The sequence below is a fragment of the Mobula hypostoma genome, chromosome 1 (genome assembly GCF_963921235.1).
Source record: "Mobula hypostoma chromosome 1, sMobHyp1.1, whole genome shotgun sequence".
NCBI classification, from domain to species: domain Eukaryota; kingdom Metazoa; phylum Chordata; class Chondrichthyes; order Myliobatiformes; family Myliobatidae; genus Mobula; species Mobula hypostoma.
Genome location: NC_086097.1, coordinates 47,510,708 through 47,532,195, shown reverse-complemented (window position 1 = coordinate 47,532,195; position 21,488 = coordinate 47,510,708). Strand labels below are relative to the sequence as shown.

The window sequence follows — 21,488 nt, the reverse complement described above, 5'->3', positions numbered from 1 at the left end:
AGAAAAGATTCATAAGGACATTATGCAGTTCTTAAGGGCTTGAGTTACAAGAATAGATGAGAGCTTCCCCCCAAACACCCTCTCCTCCCCGAAGTGGTCTTAATCTAAAGCTGAAGGCCATAGATTAAAAGTGAGGGGAAACATTTTAAGAGGACAAAACAGCAACTTTTTCCTAGATAGGGTGATGTGTATGTGGAACAAGCTTTCAGAAAGTGTAAGAGCAAGAACAATTGCAACATTTAAAATAAAATGTTGACAGGTACATGGATAGGAAGAGTTTAGAGAGATGTTGACCAAACACAGACAAAGGGACTACAGTAGCTCAAGTAGGCAGCTTGGTTGCATGACCTGAAGTTGGAATAATGGAAAATCCAAATGAAATGAGCTATTAACTTTAGACAGTTCGCTTTTAGTAGCTTTTGTACTTGTATTTTATTTAAAATGACTTTAAAATTACATTTATTTTCTCACCAAAAATGTTCCATATACTTTGAACATAAATATTGTAACATGTGACATATATCCAACATAAATGTACATATCTTAAGTTCTAAAATAAACTGAGGACACTAATACACTATATTCTTGTCTGAATGATCTTACTCATTGACATGTAGAACATTACACAGGTAAACTGTATTAAAACATTACATGCAACATCATGACTACACCGACTTGCCCTAGTAAAAAGTGCAATATACAACTAAAAACCTGTTTACTGTATGCAAACTCTTCTTTGAAGCTTATTAAAATCACTCTTCGAATACTAAAATCTACAACTGCAGAAATCACTGTTCATGCTCAGAGTAGTCTTGTAACAGTATCACGGCAATTATGCATGGATAACAATGTTAATGCATTACATTAGGTAATGCTTTTTTAAATTAAGAGGCTGAAATAGAATAAAAGCTTAAGGGGCAAGGCTGGGACTTGCTAATATAATATTTTTCATCTTGCTACAAGGCTTTTAGTAGCCTTGTTCAATATTTTTTACATTTTTCCTGTTCCGAATACAGTTACCAAAATGAGATTTTGAACACGTTCTTAAGAGCTGATGCAATCATTGTTATATCAACAACTCGAGTGCTTGCAGAACCACACGTAAACCTTTTAATGGAATTAATCCATATATACCTTTTGACCATCAATTTCTGTAAACTATCATGATTTCAATTTTCATTTGCAATCCTATTTTAGCATTTGTTTTACAATGTGCAAATAATTTCTGTTAATGTACAAATAGAAAATACAAGAGAGATAAAACACTATAAAAGTCACAATTAAAAGCAAACAAGTAGTACTCCAGGTACTGCCTAAACATAACAAAATGATTTACAAAGGGAACAGGTGCAAGATAATGAATCAATGAAAGATGGTTAACCCAAAAGGCCGTAATTTCCAAACTGAAATACAGGTTGAGTACTCCTTATCTAAAAATCCAATTTTTTTTGAGTGCCAACATGACATCACAAATGGAAAATTCTACAAGCCGCTATGAAGGTTCCCAAGTAAAGCGCAGGTCTCTGCGCACCACACAGTTCTGAGAAGTGACATCACATATGTAATGAACAGAAATTAATGAAAAATAGAAAAACCGCATAAAGTGAAAAATGAAGATCTCAATTGTGTGAAAGAGTGGATTTGGCAGTGTTGGAGTGAACATAGCTGCTTAATTGTATGCTGATCATTGAAATAAGCAAAGATTTATCACAACAAACTGAAAATTGGAGGTAATATGAATATTCAGCAGGCTGGTTGTGGAAGTTTAAGGAAAGGCGTGGTATTCAATATTTAAAGATGTACTGATAAAGCATCTGCTGATCATGTAGCAGCAGGGAAATTCATTAGTGTTTGCCAAGACCATTGCTGATGAAACTCTAACACCAATGCTGATTGTTTTCATACTTTACATAAAACTTTAAAAAAGTAAAATATAAAGAGTGTATTGTAACCTTTTAAACAAAACACTGCATCATAAGTGGAGACTGAAAGACTGTTGTTGACATGTTTCAGATATTTTCCCAATATTGCTCTGCTGCTTTTGTTATCCTGCACACATTATATTAATGGTACAAGGTAATTTTTACTATTAATGAACAAGTGCAAGACAAAGACTGCTTACCAATAGTACATAAATTCAGAGTCGGAAATGATGGTTATCTTATTATATATTCCAAATTCCAAAAAAATCCAAAATCTTAAACTTTTCCGGCCCCAAGCATTTGAGATAAGAGGTACCCAACCTGTATGTTCACATAATCTAAACTGCTCCTGCAGTTTTACTGGTAAAGACTGAATTTGCATGTCCATATAATAATCTGTAATTTCAAATGATTATTCTTTTAATAGAACACTATTTTAAAGGAAGCCTGTACAAATCCAGTTCTATGGATAGGACAAAAATTAATTTAATTTTAATCCAAAGTAGCATTCAGATCTTAATATGCAATAATTGATTAATTTTAACTTCACAGCCAGGCATAAAGGAGTAGAAATTGGTCCTTAGTTGCCTCATTAACAAATTGACATTGCAGCGTGCACATGCTGTACTCAAACTTTGTCATTTCAGTTCAACAGGACTAATTTAAGCTGAGTACAACCCATATGTCACAACATTACCTCCTTCCCATGCTTATTGAAGGCAACAGAGAACAAGTTTTACCCCACTATTTGCTATATTTTGTTAAATGACTAATTTTGTAGAATTCTCATGTCAAACAGCTGACAGCAGTATTAGAAAAGCAACCTTATGATGAAAGTGGCTTCCACACATATTAGCAGCATCTTTCTTCTATATGACTTTAGGAAAATATAGTGCAAGTTACTAGTATAGTCGAGAGTACTGCAGATTATACAAGTACCCCAACATATTTGCATTTTACTAAAATTTAAGGTTTGTTATTGATCTGTCAATCTTTACACTATCTGAAGCAACATTATTAAATTATCTGATGAAAACGTTAGGCATCTGGTATGGATAAGTCACATCTGATGTTAAAATATAAAGTGGCCTTTACCAAGAATTGTTAGTAGAAATTGTTCCAGGGAATCCTACTTTAAGGATAAATTTAACTGTACAGATCTAATAAAGGCAATTTCTATCCATATTATCTAAAACCAGCTCAGCTGTGGCATTTTAGTTCTAAAAATCAAATTCTATTGATACTATTCGCATTGTAGTAACTTACATATTTTATCAAATAGTAAAAAACTAATTGGAACACACATTTCATATTTGGATACAATGCTTGAAGTTTACTGCAAATCATTTATAAAGGATAATAAATGAAGGCCTTAATATTGAAAAGCTTATATGGAATTGTAGCAATGAGGATTTCTTGTTCTTTTACATGAAGAGTCTAGTTTGTGCCAATTTGTGATCCACAATGCATCAGGTCATCATGACTGGCACTCAAATTTCTGGATTCTGTTAGACGATTATTTCGCTGCAGTTTAAAATCAAGAAAAATAAATTAGCAAGATTTAGTAGGATATTAAAAAGTAAATCAGTAAGTTCACTACCCAGAATTTCCTTAATAAAGATACTGTCAATATTCTCAAAAGATTTATGCTTACGACATTAAAGTACATTTTCAGACAAGATTTTGCAATGCAAGTAACTTAATGCTATAAGTATTTGAGGATTGTCTTAGTTTTGTTTTAATTTTTGCCCATTAAGTGATTGCAAATCACGTGGCATCTCTTGGCATTCCAATCATGACTACAAATAATTTCTGTATTTTCAAAGTTTAATGTAGAATGGGTATATTTTAAGCATTAAGAACTGACAATGATTAACAAGAGTGATTGTTACCATAACTTTACACATTACTTATATAGAATACAAGATGGAGTAAAGCAGTACTCTGAACACAGCAGATAATCTGGAATGGTTGGAGAGGATCCACAGAAAATTTATGTGAAGCATTTGTTGGGTCTGGGCCTGTACTCACTGGAGTTCAGAAGAATGGGGGTGGTGGGGGGGGGGAGGAATCTCATCGAAATCTACTGAATGTTGAAAGGCTTGGATAGAGTGGACATGTGGACATGCAGAAGATATTTCCAGTAGTTATAGAGTCTAGAACCAGAAGCCACAGCCTTAGAATTTGATGGACACCCCTTTGGAACTGAGAAGAGAAGAAATTTCTCACGCCACAGACTGAAGAATCTGTGGAATTCATTGCCACAGATGGCTGTAGAGGCCAAGATATTTGATATATTTAAAGCAGAGGTTGATGGGTTCTTGTTTAGTAAGAGTGTTAAAGGTAGAAGGCAGGAAAATGGGAGAGGGAAAAATAAAACAGCAACAATTGAATTATGAAGCAGGCTCGGCTCAATTCTGCTCCAATGTCTTAATGTCTACACCTGTGAAATGAAGATTAAGAGGAAGCACAAATGTTTAACATAAGATTATCACTATTGTACAATTAAGCATTACAATGGCCACCAATGAAAGAAAACAATGTGCATAAAATTTTAATCAAAGCACATAACTCAAAACACCAATTGCTTAACCACCTGTGGAATAACTATTTATATCATAAAATAAATGTTTCAAAACAATATGGTCAACTTTAATTCTACTTTAATTTTTTTAAAAAGCTGTTGATGGAACAAGAGAAAATAGCATGAACAAACTATCAATACCATGAGCTTATAAAAGTTCCAATTTAATTAGCTTCTGTAAGTATAATTGATTCTGTTTTGTCCCAAGCTTAGAGCCATGGAAACTGTAATGCAGCATTAATTTCATAAGAACAGACCAAAACTTTTTTAAAATATAGTGGATTCTGGTTAACTGGGACACATCAGGACTAGTACATTTTGGCTCAATTAGCTGAAGTTTCATGGAAATTGTTAAAATCATATATAAAAAAAGAAACTGAGTAACAAATTATGTATTTAAATGAAATACAAATTTCATATTACTGCAATACTATAAAAATGTGTATTAGCTCCTAATACTTGTCAAGAATTCAGCCACATCGCATTTTTTTGACTGTAAGTAAACAAAATCAACACAGACACCTACTGCAGAGAATGGAATGCCTTTACACAACGCTGTTGACGATTGCATTCTCCAAATCCTCAAATGAAAATCTTCAATTTCATTGCAACATTCTAGATGATTATTGATAATTCTTTGTAGTTGCTAACTTGAAGTAGTGAAATAGTTTCAATTCACTCCCAGCTGTTTCCGGTATCTCCAAGCCTGAATACTTGACACCTCACTGAGCAAAACAATTCTGAATTGTCTTACCGCTTAATTCTTGCCAACTATCAGTGACAAAAATTGTTTTTTTGAACAGAAGCACAAGCAACTCACGCTATTTAAAAACTATACGCTCAAAGCACATTGCTGTGACTAACGGCCATGCAAGCACATACAACTGACGCTAGTTAGTGTCCCAAATAAGCAAAGGGAACCCTGGCTATTTTCTTGATTAGTTTTTGTTGTTTATGAGTTGTCTCAAATAACTGGCTGCACCGATTAACCAATGGCCCAATTAACATCCAAACCACTGTATTTGGTAATTGAAATATTCTTGTTAATTGTGTACTATCCATTGTTTCTTTTCTCTTTGCCTGAAAGCTCTCAAACAATTTACAACTTTGAATTATTACTTTCAAATTCATTAAATTCTACTCACAGATACAAACATTCAGATCATTCCAAAATATCAATCTTAAATGAATAGCACCTCATTTATTAGAAGGCAACATTATAAAATTTGCAAGTTTAGTATAGGCCTTCAGACAGTAATCTTTCCCCTGCTCAACTACACAGTGGAAGTTTTCTTTCTTATTATTTCTATCTTCTTGATGAAATACAGCTAAAAACTTATCAAACTACTGGAGGAATTCAGGAGGTCAGGCAGCATCTGTGGAAGAACAAGTGTTTTAACAATAGAACTGTCTTACGGGCCTTCTTCCCGTATTGCTTCATGCCATCATCAATAAAGAATCTATCAACTTCTGCCCTAACTATAAGTAAAGACTTGGCCTCCACAGCTGCCTGTGGCAATGAATTCCACAGATGTCACCAGTCTCTGGCTAAAGAAATTCCCTTTTATTCTACCAAAGTGTATGGCCATACACTTCCCGACACCGTATTCCAACCGCCACTTCTTTACCCATTCTCTTAATCTGTCTGCCCTTCTGTAGCCTCTCTACTTCCTCAAAACTACCTGCCCCTCCACCTATCTTTGTATTGTCCGCAAACTTGGCAATTGAGCTATCAATTCCGCCAACCAAGTCATTGACATGTAATGTAAAAAGAAGCAGCCCCAACACAGACCCCTGTGGAACACTACTAGTCATCGGCAGCCAATCAGAACGGGCTCGCTTTATTCCCACTCTTTGCCTTCTGCCAGTCAGCCACTGCTTTATCCATACTAGCATCTTTCCTGTAATACCATGGGCTCATAGCTTGTTAAGCAGCCATGTGTGACATCTTGTCAGAGGCCTCCTGAAAATCCAAGTACACAACATTCACTGACTCTCCTTTGTCCATCCTCCTTGTTATTTCTTCAAAGAATTCCAACAGAACTGTCAGGCAAGATTTTCCCTTGAGGAAACCATGCTGACCATGGCCTATTTTATCACAGGCCTCCAAGTATCCTGAGACCACATCCTTACCAATTCCCACATCTTCCCATTCACTGAGGTCAGACTAAATGCCCTATAATGTCCTTACTTCTCTCCCTTCTTGAAGAGTGGGGTGACATTTGCAATTTTTCATTCCTCCAGAACCATTCCAGAACCTCGTGATTCTTGAAAGATCATTACTAATGCCTTCACAATCTCTTCAGGCACTTCTTTCAGAACACTGGGATGTGGTCCAGGTGACTTAGCTACCTTCAGACCTTTCAGTTTCCCAAGAACCTTCTCCCCAGTAATGGCACCTTCATACACTTCTGACCTAACACTCTCGAACTTCCAGCATACTGCTACTGTCTTCCACAGTGAAGACTGATGCAAAATACTTGGTTCAGTTCCCTAGTACAACCTCTCCAGCATTGTTTTCCAGTGGTCTGAAATCCACTCTCACCTCTTTTACACTATGTATCTGAAGAAACTTTTGTTAAGCTCTTTATTATTAGCTAGCTTACTTTCATATTCCATCTTTTCCTTCTTAATGACTTTAGTTGCCTTCTATCGGTTTTTAAAAGCTTACCAATCCTCTAACTTCCCACTAATTTTTGCTTTATTATATCCCCTCTCTTTGGCTTTTAAGTCAACTTAAGACTTCTCTTGTTAGCCACAGTTGTGTCATCTTGCCTTTACAATACTCCTTCCTCTTTGGGATGTACATATCCTGTGCCTTCCGAATTGCTTCCAGAAATTCCAGCCATTGGTGCTCTGCCGTCATCCCTGCCAGTGTTCTTTTCCAATCAATTTTGTCCAACTCCTTTCTCATGCCTCTGTCATTCCCTTTACTCCACTGTAATATTGATACATCTGACATTAGCTTCTCCTTCTCAAATCCCAGGGTGAATTCGATCATATTATGATCACTTTCCCCTGAGGGTTCTTTTACCTTCAGCTCTCTAATCAATTCTGGTTCATTATACAACACTAATGCAGAATAGAAGATCCCCTAGTGGGTTCAAACACAAGCTGCTCTAAAAAGTAAATTCATAGGCATTCTAGAAAAACCCCTGCTTAGGATCCAGCAATCTACCTGCATATTGAAATCCCCCATGACTATTGTAACATTCCCCTTTTGGCATGCATTTTCTATCTCCCGTTGTAATTTGTAGACATCCTTACTACTGTTTGGGGGTTCTGTATGTAACTCCTGCAGTTCCTTATCTATACCAACAATGATTCAACACCTTCTGACTCTATGTCACTGCTTTCTAATGATTTGATTTCACTTTTTAACCATCAGAGCCACACCACCCCCTCTGCCTTCCTGCTTGTCCTTTTGAAACAATGTGTATCCTTGGACATTAAGCTCCCAGCTATAATCTTCTTTCAGACATGATACAGTAATGCCCACATCATAAATACCCATCTGCAACTGTGCTACAAGTTCATCAACCTTATGCCGTATACTGTGCACATTCAAATACAACACCTTCAGTCCTATATTCACCCTTTTGATTTTATCAGCCTTTTACACTGCAGCTCATCCTGTTAACTGCAATTTTGTTCTATCATCAGCATCTCCTTGCTTGGAGTCTCACTACACACAGCCTCTGTTGGTAAACCAACTACCTCATCCTCTGGTACCTATCCCCCTGCTAAATTAGTTTAAATCCTCCTGAACAACTATAGCAAACCTGTCTTTAAGGATATTGGTCCCCTCGGGTTCAGGTGTAACCAGTCTCTATTGCACAGGTTATGCCTTCCCCAGAAGAGATCCCAATGATCCATAAATCTGCACCAGTTCCTCAGCCACATATTCACCTGTCAAATCATACTATTTTTAACCTCACCGGCGCATGGCACAGGCAACAATTCAGTGATTACTACCCTAGAGGTAATAATTATCATCTTTCTATCCAGCTTCCTAAAATCTCTTTTCAGGACCTCCTCACTTTGTCTACCTATGTTATTGGTGCCAATATGCACCAATAAGGGTGAATTTCTAGATGCTCACTCTCCCCCTTGATAATGCCATGGACCTGACCTGAGACATCATTGACACGGGAACCTGGGAGTCAACATAACATCTGGATGTCTCTATTGCGCCCACAGAATCTCACTTCTGTTCATCTGACTATGGAATCTCCTATCAACAGTCCTCTTCACCTCTACGCTGTTCTGAGCACCAGGCTCTGTGCTAGAGACCCAGTCACGGTGGCTCCACCCCCGTAGGTCATTCACCTCAACAGTATCTAATGTGGTCTGCACTGGCTGTGTGTTTTTCTTCCTTCTCCTGAAAGTCACCCAGTTCTAATTATGAAAGCAAGGTTCTATAAATGGTGGAAATCTGAAATGAAAGCAGAAAAATCCTTAAATACTCAGCATGTTAGGCAGCATCTACTGGTAAAAACAGAAACAGATCTAACATTTTACATTTGGGCAGCACAGTGGTGCTTGTTAGTACAGCTGTTGTACTATCAGTGACCCGGGTTCAATTTCAACTTTTGGTGCTGCCTGGATGTAGTTGGCCAATTATACTTGTGACAACATTGCCACTTTTAGGAAACTATGTACTTGTAACCCCTATGTCTCTCTGTTCTACAACTCTCTGGGGTACTGCCATTTACTGTACATCCCTTGTTTTAGCTTAACAAAATGCAATACTTTGCATTTGTCAATTAAATTCTACTGCCATTTCCTAGCCCATTTCCCCAGATATTCTAGATTGCAAGAATCATAACTGCTCATTGCCTTCTTCACTGGTCACTATGCCACCTCTGCAAACTTACTAACCATGCCAACTGCTTGCATGCATAATACAGATTATAAACCATGGTGCACCTGCAGCATACCCTTGGTCAAAGGTGTCCAATCTGGAAAAACATTCATAAAATCTCCACTACCCAGGCTACACTTTCTTCTTCCTACTATCATTGGGTAGGAGGTACAGGTACCTTAGGTCTCACACCACCAGATTCAGGAGCAATTATTACTCTACAACCATTAGGCTCCTGAACTGACATGGTTAACTTCACTGACCATAACTATGGACTGATTCTATGACCTACAGACTCACTTTCAAGGATTTTTGCAACTCATACTCTCAGTAATTTTTTTTTTTAATTTGCAGTTTGTCTTCTTTTGCACACAGGTTGTTTGTCAGTCTTTGTTTCTGTATGTTTTTTGAATAGATTCTGTAGTATCTACCTTTTAAATGCCTGCAAGAAATACTACATGCTTTGATAATTAATTTACTTTGTCTTTTGACTTAGGCTTTGATAGTACATGGGTTGCTATGAAAGCAAGTTTTTATAGCTATGTGACTAAAGTCAAGAGAAATAGAGGAACAAAATGAAGATGTTCACAGAAACCAATGGAAATTCCATTGGTGGAAACAGAAGTGCAGAATCCATTCAAAATGGGCATTTCTGGATTAGAATTGGTATTGAACCAAGTAAATAATTTACCTCACATCTTCTTACTGCCCAGGTTTCTAAACACACTTAATAGGTGAATCCGCACTGGGGGGACTTTTATTTCTTTCAATTTATTATACATTCTTACTGTCCAAAAGGGCATTCCCTTTATATTTAAGATATCAAATGCAAATCAGTCAAATGCGTTATTAGACATTTCTGCTCTGTCCAATAGTATGACCCTGAGCCACTCTGACCCCTCTGTTCCAATAAAGCTCAATGCAAGATTAGGAGACATCCCCCAACTTCAGACATATTGTGCTCTTCTGGACCAAACTCAAGTTCACCAATTTCAGTAAATGAACAATCCCAACAATTGCTAACTTTCCTTCAGTAATTTAAAATTATGATTAACTTCCATCAACTTCTCTAGATCAACCTATGTTTATTAACCTTTTCCACTTTACACCCTAACCTGTTTTTTTTTTAATTTACTCGGCTCACATATTTTCCTTTGGTATTCTTTATCCTTCTCCTTTATCTCTACATCATAAGTATATTTTTCCCTTGTTCTGATGATCTAAAATGTTTATTTTCTATTTCACTCTTCCCCTTCTCCCACAGATGCGACCTAATCTGTTATTTTCAGTATCCTCTATTTTCCATCATCCACAGTCTTTTGCTTTATCATTCAATATTTAGAGCATTGAGTCATTTGGGCTTGCCAATAAACTAGAGTTGAATTGCTGCTTGAAGCTATCCAATTCAAAAATGATGACACCTAGTGCAAAATGTATAGCAGACATTATAAAATACACTAATAGAGGATGATCAATTTTAAAAGTCTTCAAAAATCAAACCCTGACTTTCATGCAAAAACCAGTTTTTGAAGTTGTACCCATTGTAGTTTGTACCCCATGCAGTTTGTACCCCTTGTACAGTTCCACTGGGGTTGTAGCAGTTGAGAAATAGGGGATAATCAGCAATTCAAACACATACCAGTCCTCATTAAAGAGTCAGTAGTGGAAAGGTGAACAGCTTCAATTCCTGGGCATCAATGTTTCAGATGCTCTCCACTAAAATCGAGGCGAGAAGACTGCAACTAGCGGGGAACTGTCTACGCCACCCTGAGCTACCTGCCAGCCTAGTCATCATATGGGAGCCCAAACACGGGAGGATGAACCATGGGCGCCCTCACAAGACTATGGTCAACACGCTCCTAGAAGACAGCGGCGTGGCTAATGTAGATGAACTGAACACACTGATGTGGGAGAGGGAGAAGTGGAGAGTCTGTCATCGTGCCCAACGCCAGCCCCCTAGGCCTGAGTCGACGTGGTAGTAGTGGTGGTGGTAGTAGTAGTAGTAATGTTTCAGTACTGGGCCGAACATATTGATGCATTCACAAAGAAGGCATGCCAGCAGCTCTATTTCATTCGGAGTTCCTCCCCAAGCCTTGTCAGGTGAATCGGGCAGCAACCTTGCCGTTTCTTTAGCTCAATGCTCAACCCAGCACAGATGGAAAGTGTACAAAGTGCCAGCCAGATTTAGAACAAGAGGTCCCGGATTCAAAGTCCAGGTGTGGATACCACTTCACCACCAGCACACACATTTCATTAGGCATCCAAGGAGATTTGGTATGTCACCAAACACTCCAGCAAATTTCTACTGATGTACAATTGAGTGTATTCAGGCTACATCACCACCTAATATGGAGGCTACAATACACAAGATCGAAAGAGGCTGCAGAGGCTTGGAAACACAGCCAGCTCCAATACGGACACAAGCCTCCCCATCATCGAGGGCATCTTCGAAAGGTAATGTCTCATTAAGGACTCTCTTGGGACATGCCCCCTTCTCATTACTACCATTAGGAAGATGGTACAGGGGCTGAAGATACACACTCAACGTTTTAGGAACAGCTTCTTCCCCCCTGCCATCAGAGTTCTGAATGGTCCATGAACACTACCTCACTATTCTTCTTTTGCCCTATTAATTTTTGAAATTATAATTTATAGTATTCTTTCTCTTATACTGTAATGCTGCCATGAAACAACAAATTTCATGACCTATGTCAGTGATAATAAACCTGATTCTAATTCTGATTCTTTTTGCTTAATTCCTACTACCTTATCCATTTGTCTGGGCTAGAAATAACAAGTTAACCTATTTGCCTCAAATTATTAATTAATTTTCCATAATGACTCGTTTTAAGATGTTATCTCAGAATACTACAGATTGTTGACAATGCTGTGCACATCATTAATGCTTCCCTAACAATGGTCAGTATTCCTTGCCAATTATTAGCATAAAGTGCATTTGTTTTGCCTCAAGTTTTTATGCTTTTTAGGCAACACGAAGCAAGTAGTAAAATTAGTATTCAGCTGGAAAATTTTCAGCAGCTCATGCTCACGAATATGTTAATACACAACGATTAGAGAGGACCAATATGCGTCTATGCAGTAAACCATAAGCAAAAGGAAAATATTCTGGTTAATAAAGACTGTTATTGTTTATAATGTATCCCACAGGTAAGCAAGCAATTAGTAAAGTTTACATATCTACAGTATACAATACTTAATTTAAATAGTTAGTTTAGAAATGTTACATAGTACAGAATGCTGAAGTTGGTACAGGCTCAGAGCATTCAGGATTAAATCCATGCCATATTCTTAAATACATAAAAATGCAAAAGTTTGAAACATTTCTTAGAGAGCATTGTGGAAATGTCAATATTATACCATTGATTTACTAAGCCCTAAATCACTGCAGCATTCTTTGCAAGGTCTAATAGAGTTAAGACACAACAGAAATAGACAATTTGATTAGAGTAGCAGTGTCTTATCTGAAGCTAGAAAAAAAATGTAATAGATACAAATGCAATTAGCTGACATCAATACAAGTCTAATTAAAATTGAAAAAAATTCTAGGATTTTTCAGCTCAGACATTGCCATCGATACTAGATGGTAAAAGAAATACATAAGGCTTACTTGGAAAAAATCTTCAGAAGCCTTGAGCCCTGTGTTAAGTACATTCAAAGAGTTGGCACGTTTCATGCTGCAACCATGACAGTGACATGCAAGGTTAAACCAATCAGAATTACTGCAAACTAAAGCTCAAAGAGAAAGCACACAGATCTTACAGCATATTATTTTCTTCTATCCTCACTTAATAAAATGTTTATCTTGGTAAAATTTGAAGTCAAGGTTTTTTTCTTCTCAAAAAGGAAGAAGTCATCTTTAAAATATATACTATTTGCATTGTATCACAACTGAGGACTTGATCTTATGATAAATTTCTGCTTGAAATTAAGTAGTAGAACAGATGTCTATTTTAATTTAGTCTTATCATTTAGCCAATGTCTTGGAACTATAACCCAAATACATTTTGTAGCCAATGTCAACCACAGAGATTTCAAAATTAAAAGCTCAAGCACCATTGTAGCAATCAAGCTCAAATGAAGTGCTGAATACCTTTACCCAAATATTTCACAACAGACTAACATTCAAAATTAGTAGTATTCTTGATACCCACAATGCATCTTAAAAATTCCAGATTGTCCTCCTCAGTCCTAGTAACATAGTATTTTTGAAAACACTGCTTCAAAATTATGTGATATTTTTTGCCAAGCCTTGTTTGTACATGTATACATACCTTAGCAATACTTCTTTGCTTCAAAATACCTCAAGATTTTCCTGAGACAGGAATACAGTCAGGGCCAAATATCATTAAATATTCCATGATCTAGAAGACTGAAAAGGTTCTTCAAATAAAATAATTATTATTTTTCCTCTTTCTATCCCAGTAAAATGATTTTGCTCTTCTTACTGCAACAAATGATCCAAGAGAACTTTAAAAAAAACACTCAACCAACTAAGACAGGCCAGTTAAGTTGGAAGACTACATTGGATTTGAAGCTTAAGGTGAATCAAAAATTAATACTTCATTAAAGTTTTCGGCAAATGTGTTATAGAAATTTGATGAACTCAGTTTGTACAATATTTTTTGGGCTCAAGAATTTAAATTCAGAAATTAAATCAAGCATGTTAAAATGTGTATGTAATATTTATGAATGATTAGGAAGACCAACTTATATTCATTTTCAAAAAATTTTAGACAGTATTCCAGGTTCATTTTTAAGTCTGCACCCACTAGTCTAAAGTATTCATTAGCCCAAATTCTTCCTCCTTTAAAAATTTCTTGGATACCTTAGGTACCCAAAACGTTTAGTTTAAAAAATGGTGTTAACATAAAAAAGCCATAATCATTCAGCAACATTTTATGCAAGATTACTTGTGAATCACCTACACCCCAACACTAAAGTTAGAAGTTAATATTTGAAACAAATAGGAAAACAAGACTTAATAGGCATCCTTCTGTACACAAGAGGACACAACTTAGAAATTTGATTTAAAAGCTTTCCCTCGATAGCAAAAGGCCTACAGGCATGAACAGAGATAAGATGTCAGAAACAACTCTCTCTTGTCCATTGTAAAAGGAGAGATGACAAGATGAAGCTTAGATGAAGGGCAAGGGATGAGGCAATGCTAAATACCAACCCTTAAAACAAGACTAATGTGTTGTGAAAGAGTATTTGCTACAAATATTCAAAATAGACAAGTACCTGGAGAAGGCTTATGTCACTATATAAAAAAGATAGGTGATATTGTGCTGAATGTATTACATGCTCATAGTTATATTTTAGAACTTATTCTTAATAGGCTGCAAATAGGTTTGCAAATTTCCATAATTTTCCCATCCCAAGTTGGTTTAAGACTTTTCTTTGATCTGTTTGTTCCCCAATATCTACCTCAGAAATCACACAGCCTATTGTGTGTGAGCTGGACTAGGAATCATGCATTTCCAACACAGTGTAATTTCTTTTGGTCTATTTAATCATTAGTGTACCCAAGATTTTTGCACAACACCATAGTAATATTACGTATTTCACTGTACTGCTGCCGCAAAAAAAAAATCAAATTCCATGACATTTGTGAGTGATACTAAATCTTATTTTGATATGTCTCTCTATTGTGGACTGAATGTGGGAAGGGGGCAAGGAGATGAACCATGGTGGGAAGTCAAAGATAGCACAAAAGCATACAATATTGCAAACATTAAAAACCAACAGAAGGCAACTAAAAAAAAAGCAATGAGGAGAAAAGATAAAATACGAAGGCAAGCTGGTAATAATGTGAGAGGGGCTACCAAAAGTTTCCCTCCCCCCCCCCCCCAGATATACAAAGAATAAATGAGAGACAAAAGTAGACAATGGACTGCGAGCAAATGACACCGGAGTAGTAGTATTTTGCATCAGTCTTCACTGTGGAAGATACCAGAAACATGCCAGAAACTCAGGGGTGTCAAGGAACAGAAGTGAGTATAGTCACTATTATTAAGGAAAATTTCATTGGGAAGCTGAAAGGTCTGCAGGTCGATAAGTCACCCAGACCAGATGTACTATGCCCCAGGGTTCTGAAAGAGGTAGCTGAAGAGACTGTGGAGGCATCAGTTGTGATTTTTCAAGAATTACTAGAGTCAGGAATTATTAAGAGTGAAGAGGACTGTAAAATTGCTAATTCTTTGAGGAAGAAACAAGCAGGATAGACAAAGCAGAATCAGGAGGCATTGTGTACTTGGATTTTCAGAAGGCCCTGACAAGGTGCCACAAAATGAGGCTCCTAACCCCTTGGTATTATAGTAGAGGTATTAGCATCGACAAACGATTAGCTGACTGGCAGAAGGAAAAGAGTTGGAATAAAGGGGGCCTTTCTGGTTGGACCACATATAAGAAAGGATGCACTGATGTTGCAGAGCATCTAGAGATTTACAACAACGCGCTTGGGGAAGAAAAGGTTAATGTATGAAAAACTTTTGATGGCTTTGGGCCTGTGCCTCATTGAAACCTACCAAATATTGGAAGGGCAGTAGAATGGGCCTGGAGAACATGCTTCCAGTTGTAAGACAGTCTACAACCAGAATAAAAGGATATTCATTTGCAAAAGAGATGAAGAGGAGTTTCCTTAGCCATAGGGTATTGAAACCGAAATTCATTGCCACAAGCGGCTGTAGATGCTAAGTCTTTGGGGAGGGGAGGGAACATTGACTCAGACCATGAGAGGCCTGCGTCGGGCATTTTCACGCCTTACAAAGCACAAATTGGAAGTCTTTGGGTATATTTAAAGCAGTGGTTGATAGATTATTGATAAATAAGGTTGTCAAAAGGTTAAGGGAACAGGATGAGAGAGAAAAATCATCAAGCATGATCGAATGGTGAAGCAGATTCAATGGGCTGAATGGGCTAATTCAACCCCAATGTCTTATGATAGAAATTGGAATTACTGATTGGCATGTACATAATGGGCCAAAAGTCTATTTCTGTGACGTATGACTATAAACAAAACCTGCAAAATGAGAACAGCTAGAGTCAGAGCACAACAAAATGTAAAAAAAACATGGGAAATGCAGAACTGTGTTGAACTTGGCTATATATGTTTTTTTTCCCTTGTAGTTTTAACATTCTTATGCTTGTTTGCATGTCTATATACATGTGATTGCTCAGTGAATTTTCCAGTGGTTAAAGTTACCTCTGTACTTTTCTGGAAATTTCTTGGTTTCAATGGCGGGTTCACATTACTTGAATCTGGCTATTTAATTGGTTATCCATGGAACTTCAATGGAATCTGTGGTCTGGTACAAGACCAGACCACCTTTGTTCATTCTTTCTCTTTTTTCCCTCTTTACCTTAGGCTCTCTTCCTCTGCTCTTTCTTTATCCCCTCCCCCTTATGCCTCACCATGCTTCTCCTTTCGTTTCCTTTGTTCTTGCAATGCTTGTATCACAAGCAACAAGTTTTATGCATCATTCTTAATTTCCAAAGAACCTTTGGATCGCAAAAGAATCAGGAGTGAACAACTGCATGAGATGCATAGCAGGACAGATTGTGCTAATGGGGAGAGAAAGACTGAATCAACCTCACAGATGGACGAGAATAGCAGAACTGGATAAACTGCACGCAGATTGAGAAAGAGTTCTTTTTGTCTTTGTGTCCTACCCCATCAGCCTCTTCATCTAACGCATCATCCTCTGTAACTTCCACCATCTCCAAAGGGATCCTATCACCAAACGCATCTTTACACCCCCCGCTCCCATCTCTCCACTTTCCACAGAGATCACTCCCTTTGTGACTCCCTTGTTATTCATCCCTCCCACTAATCTCTCTTCTGGCACTAATCCCTGCAAATAGCCAAAGTGCTACACCTGCCCATTCAATAGACAATAGACACTAGGTGCAGGAGTAGGCCATTCAACCCTTTGAGCTAGCACCGCCATTCACCATGATCATGGCTGATCATCCACAATCAGTATCCAGTTCCTGCCTTATCTCCATAACCTTTGATTCCGCTATCTTTAAGAGCTCTATCCATCTCTTTCTTGAAAGCATCCAGAGACCTGGCCTCCACAGCCTTCTGGGGCAGAGCATTCCACACATCTACCACTCTCTGGGTGAAAAAGTTTTTCCTCAACTCCGTTCTAAATAGCCTACCCCTTAATTCTTAAACTGTGGCCTCTGGTTCTGGACTCACCCATCAGCGGGAACATGCTTCCTGCCTCCAGCTTGTCCAATCCCTTAATAATCTTATATTTTCAATAAGATCCCCTCTCAGCCTTCTAAATTCCAGAGTATACAAGCCTAGTCGCTCCAATCTTTCGACATATGCTGAGTCCACTGTTATTTGCCATCTATATCAATGATCTGGATGATAATGTGGTAAATTGGATCAGCAAATTTGCTGATGATACAAAGATTGGAGGTGTAGTGGACAGTGAGGAAGGTTTTCAAAGCTTGCAGAGGGATTTGGACCAGCTGGAAAAATGGGCTGAAAAATGGCAGATGGAGTTTTAATACAGACAAGTGTGAGGTATTGCACTTTGGAAGGACAAACCAAGGTAGAACATACAAGGTAAATGGTAGAGCACTGAGGAGTGCAGTAGAACAGAGGGATCTGGGAATACAGATACAAAATTCCCTACAAGTGGCGTCACAGATAGATAGGGTTGTAAAGACAGCTTTTGGTACATTGGCCTTTATAAATCAAGGTATTGAGTATAAGAGTTGGAATGTTATGGTGAAGTTGTATAAGGCACTGGTGAGACCAAATTTGGAGTATTGTGTACAGTTTTGGTCACCAAATTACAGGAAGGATATTAATAAGGTTGAAAGAGTGCAGAGAAGGTTTACAAGAATGTTGCTGGGACTTGAGAAACTGAGTTACAGAGAAAGGTTGAATAGGTTAGGACTTTATTCCCTGGAGCATAAAGAATGAGGGAGATTTGATAGAGGTATATAAAATTATGATGGGTATAGATAGAGTGAATGTGAGCAGGCTTTTTCCACTGAGGCAAGGGTAGGAAAAAAACAGAGGACAGAGGACGTGAAGGGGGAAAAGCTTAAAGGGAACATTAGGGGGTCTTCTTCACACAGAGAGTGGTGGGAGTGTGGAATGAGCTGCCAGATGAAGTTGTAAATGCGGGCTCACTTTTAACATTTAAGAAAAACTTGGACAAGTACATGGATGAGAGGTGTATGGAGGGATATGGTCCAGGTGCAGGTCAGTTGGACTAGGCAGAAAAATAGTTCGGCACAGCCAAGAAGGGCCAAAAGGCCTGTTTCTGTGCTGTAATGTTCTATGGTTCTATATGACAGTCCCGCCATCCCGGGAATTAACCTTGTGAACCTACGCTGCATTCCCTCAATAGCAAGAATGTCCTTCCTCAAATTTGGAGACCAAAACTGCACAGTACTCCAGGTGTGGTCTCAGCAGGGCCGTGTACAGCTGCAGAAGGACTTCTTTGCACTTATACTCAATTCCTCCCTCACCTCCATTCAGGTCCTCAGTCCTTCCAGGTGAGGTAACACTTCAGCTGCAAATCTGCTGGGGTCGTCTATTATGTCCTGTGCTCTTGACATGGCCTCCGCAACAATGGTGAGACCCGTCACATTGGGGGATCCCTTTGTAGAGCACCTCTGTTCCATCCGCCAAAAGCAGAAATTCCCGGTGGCCAAACATTTTAATTCCAATTCCCATTCTGACATGCAAGTCCAGGGTCCTTGTGCCAAGATGAAACCACCCTCAGGGTGGAAGAGAACACTGTTTATTCTATCTGGGTACCCTCCAACCTGATGGTGTGATTATGAGGAAGGTGCAGGATAGATGTGTTCCAAAAACAAAGAAATACTCAATTGGGAAAATAGTATAACCGTGGCTGACAAGGGAAGTCAAAGCTAATGTAAAAGCAAAGGAGAGGGCATACGACAAAGCAAAAATTAGTGGGAAGATAGAGGATTGGGAAGCTTGTAAAAACCTACAGAAAGTAACTAAAAGAAACATTAGGAGGGAAAAGATGAAATATGAAAGCAAGCAAGCAAACAATATCGAGGTGGATAGAAAAAACTTTTTCAAGTATATAAAAAATAAAACAGAACAGGGCGGACCTAGGACTGCTTGCCAACGAGGCCAGAGAAATAATAACAGGGACAAGGAAATGACAGATAAATTAAATGAGTATTTTGTATCAGTTTTCATGATGGAAGACACTAACAGTGTGACTGTCAGCTGTTGAAGGGTGTGAGGGAAGAGAAGTGAGTGCAGTCACTATTATAAGGGAGAAGATGCTCAAAAAGCTGAAAGACCTCAAGGTACATAAGGCACCCAGACCAGATGAAATGCACCCTAGGATTCTGAAAGAGGTAGTGGTAGAGATTGTTGAGGCATAAGTAATGATCTTTCAAGAATCATTGGACTCTGGCATGGTTCCAGAGAACTGAAAAACTGCAAGTGTCACTCCACTTTTCAAGAAAGGAGGGAGGCAGCAGAAAGAAAACTATAGACCATTTAGCCTGACCTCAGTGGTTGGGAAGATGTTGGAGAAATTGTTAAGGATGAGGTTTTGGTGTACTTGGTGACACAGGACAAGATAGGACAAAGTCGGCATGGTTTCCTTCAGGGAAAATCTTGCCTGATGAACCTGTTGGAATTCTTTGAGAAATTACAAGCAGAATAGATAAAGGGGATGCAGTGGATGTTGTATATTTAGACTTTCAGAAGGCCTTTGACAAGGTGGCACACATTAGGCTGCCTACCAAATTAAGAGCCCATGGAAATACAGGAAAGTTACTAACATGGTTAGAGCATCATTGGCTGATTGGTAGGAGGCAGCAAGTGAAAATAAAATGTTCCTTTTCTGGTTGGCTGCCAGTGACTGGTGATGTTCCACAGGGGTCAGTGTTGAGACCGCTTCTTTTTATGCTGTATATCAATGATTTAGATGATGGCTTTGTTGTCAGATGATACGAATATTGGTGGCGGGGCAGGTAGTGTTGAGGAAACAGGAAGGCTGCAGAAGAACTTAGACAGATTAGGAGAATGGGCAAGAAAGTGGCAAATGAAATACAATGTTGGAAAATGCATGATCATGCACTTTGGTAGAAGTAAATGTGCAGATTACTTTCTAAAAGGGGAGAAAATCCAAAAATCTAAGATGCAAAGGGACTGGAGAGTCCTTGTGCAGAACATCCTAAAGGTTAATTTGCAGGTTAAGTCAGTGGTGAAGAAGGCAAATGCAATGTTACCATTCAGTTCAAGAGATATAGAATACAAGAACAAGGATGTGATGCTGCGGCTTCATAAGGCACTGATGAGGCCTCACCTTGTGTATTGTGAACAGGTTTGGGAACCTTATCCAAGAAATGATGTGCTAGCATGGGAGATGGATCAGAGGAGGTTCACAAGGATGATTCCGGGAATGAAGGGATTATCATATGAGGAATGTTTGAATGCTCTGGGTCTGTACTTGGAATTTGGAAGGATGGGGGGTGGGGGGGGGGAGGGGAACTTCACTGAAACCTTTCGAAAGTTGGAAGACCAAGACAGAGTAGATGTAAAAAGGATGCTTCCCACGGTGGTGGAGTCTAGGACAAGGGGGTACAACATCAGGATAGATGTGGAGAAATTTCTTTAGCCAGAGGATGGTGAATTTATAGAATTTGTTACCACAGGCAACTGTGGAGGCCAGGGCATTGAGTGTATTTAAGGCGGAGATTGATGGGTTCTTGATTGGCCACGACATCAAAGGCTATGGGGAGAAGGCCGGGGTGAGGGCTGAGAAGGGAGAGAAAAGGGATCAGCCATGATCTTATGGTGGAGAAGACTCAATGGGCCAAATGACCTAATTCTGCTATGTCTTATGGTATATCAATTTCTCCTTCTGGTAAAAAAAAATCCTCCTCCTCCCTCCTTCTTCTATTCCCCACACAGGCCTCTTACCTCTTCTTATCTGCCTTTCCCCTCCCCTTGGTCCCTCTCCTCCTCCACTCTCTCCTTTAGTCCACTCTCCTCTCCTATGCAATTCCTTCTTCTCCTGCCTTTATCTTTCCTACCCACCTGGCTTCACTTATCACCTTCTAGCTATCTGCGTAC

General features: G+C 38.5%; 1 protein-coding gene across 7 annotated transcripts in view; it reads right to left on the bottom strand.

The window, feature by feature from the left end:
* Positions 1-408: 408 nt before the first annotated feature.
* klc1a (kinesin light chain 1a) overlaps positions 409-21,488 on the bottom strand; it is a 115,011-nt gene continuing 93,931 nt past the window's right edge. For 3 of the 7 annotated variants that reach the window (XM_063047876.1, XM_063047884.1, XM_063047890.1), the window contains 2 exons: positions 12,999-13,065; positions 409-3,446 (listed from right to left, as the gene is read on the bottom strand). In XM_063047876.1, coding sequence (XP_062903946.1) covers positions 3,360-3,446; positions 12,999-13,065 — 154 coding nt within the window. In that variant the 3' untranslated portion in view covers positions 409-3,359. Of the gene's footprint in view, positions 3,447-12,998; positions 13,066-13,106; positions 13,836-21,488 lie in introns of those variants that run through there. The other 4 variants (XM_063047900.1, XM_063047927.1, XM_063047909.1 and 1 more) reach the window with 4 other exon arrangements.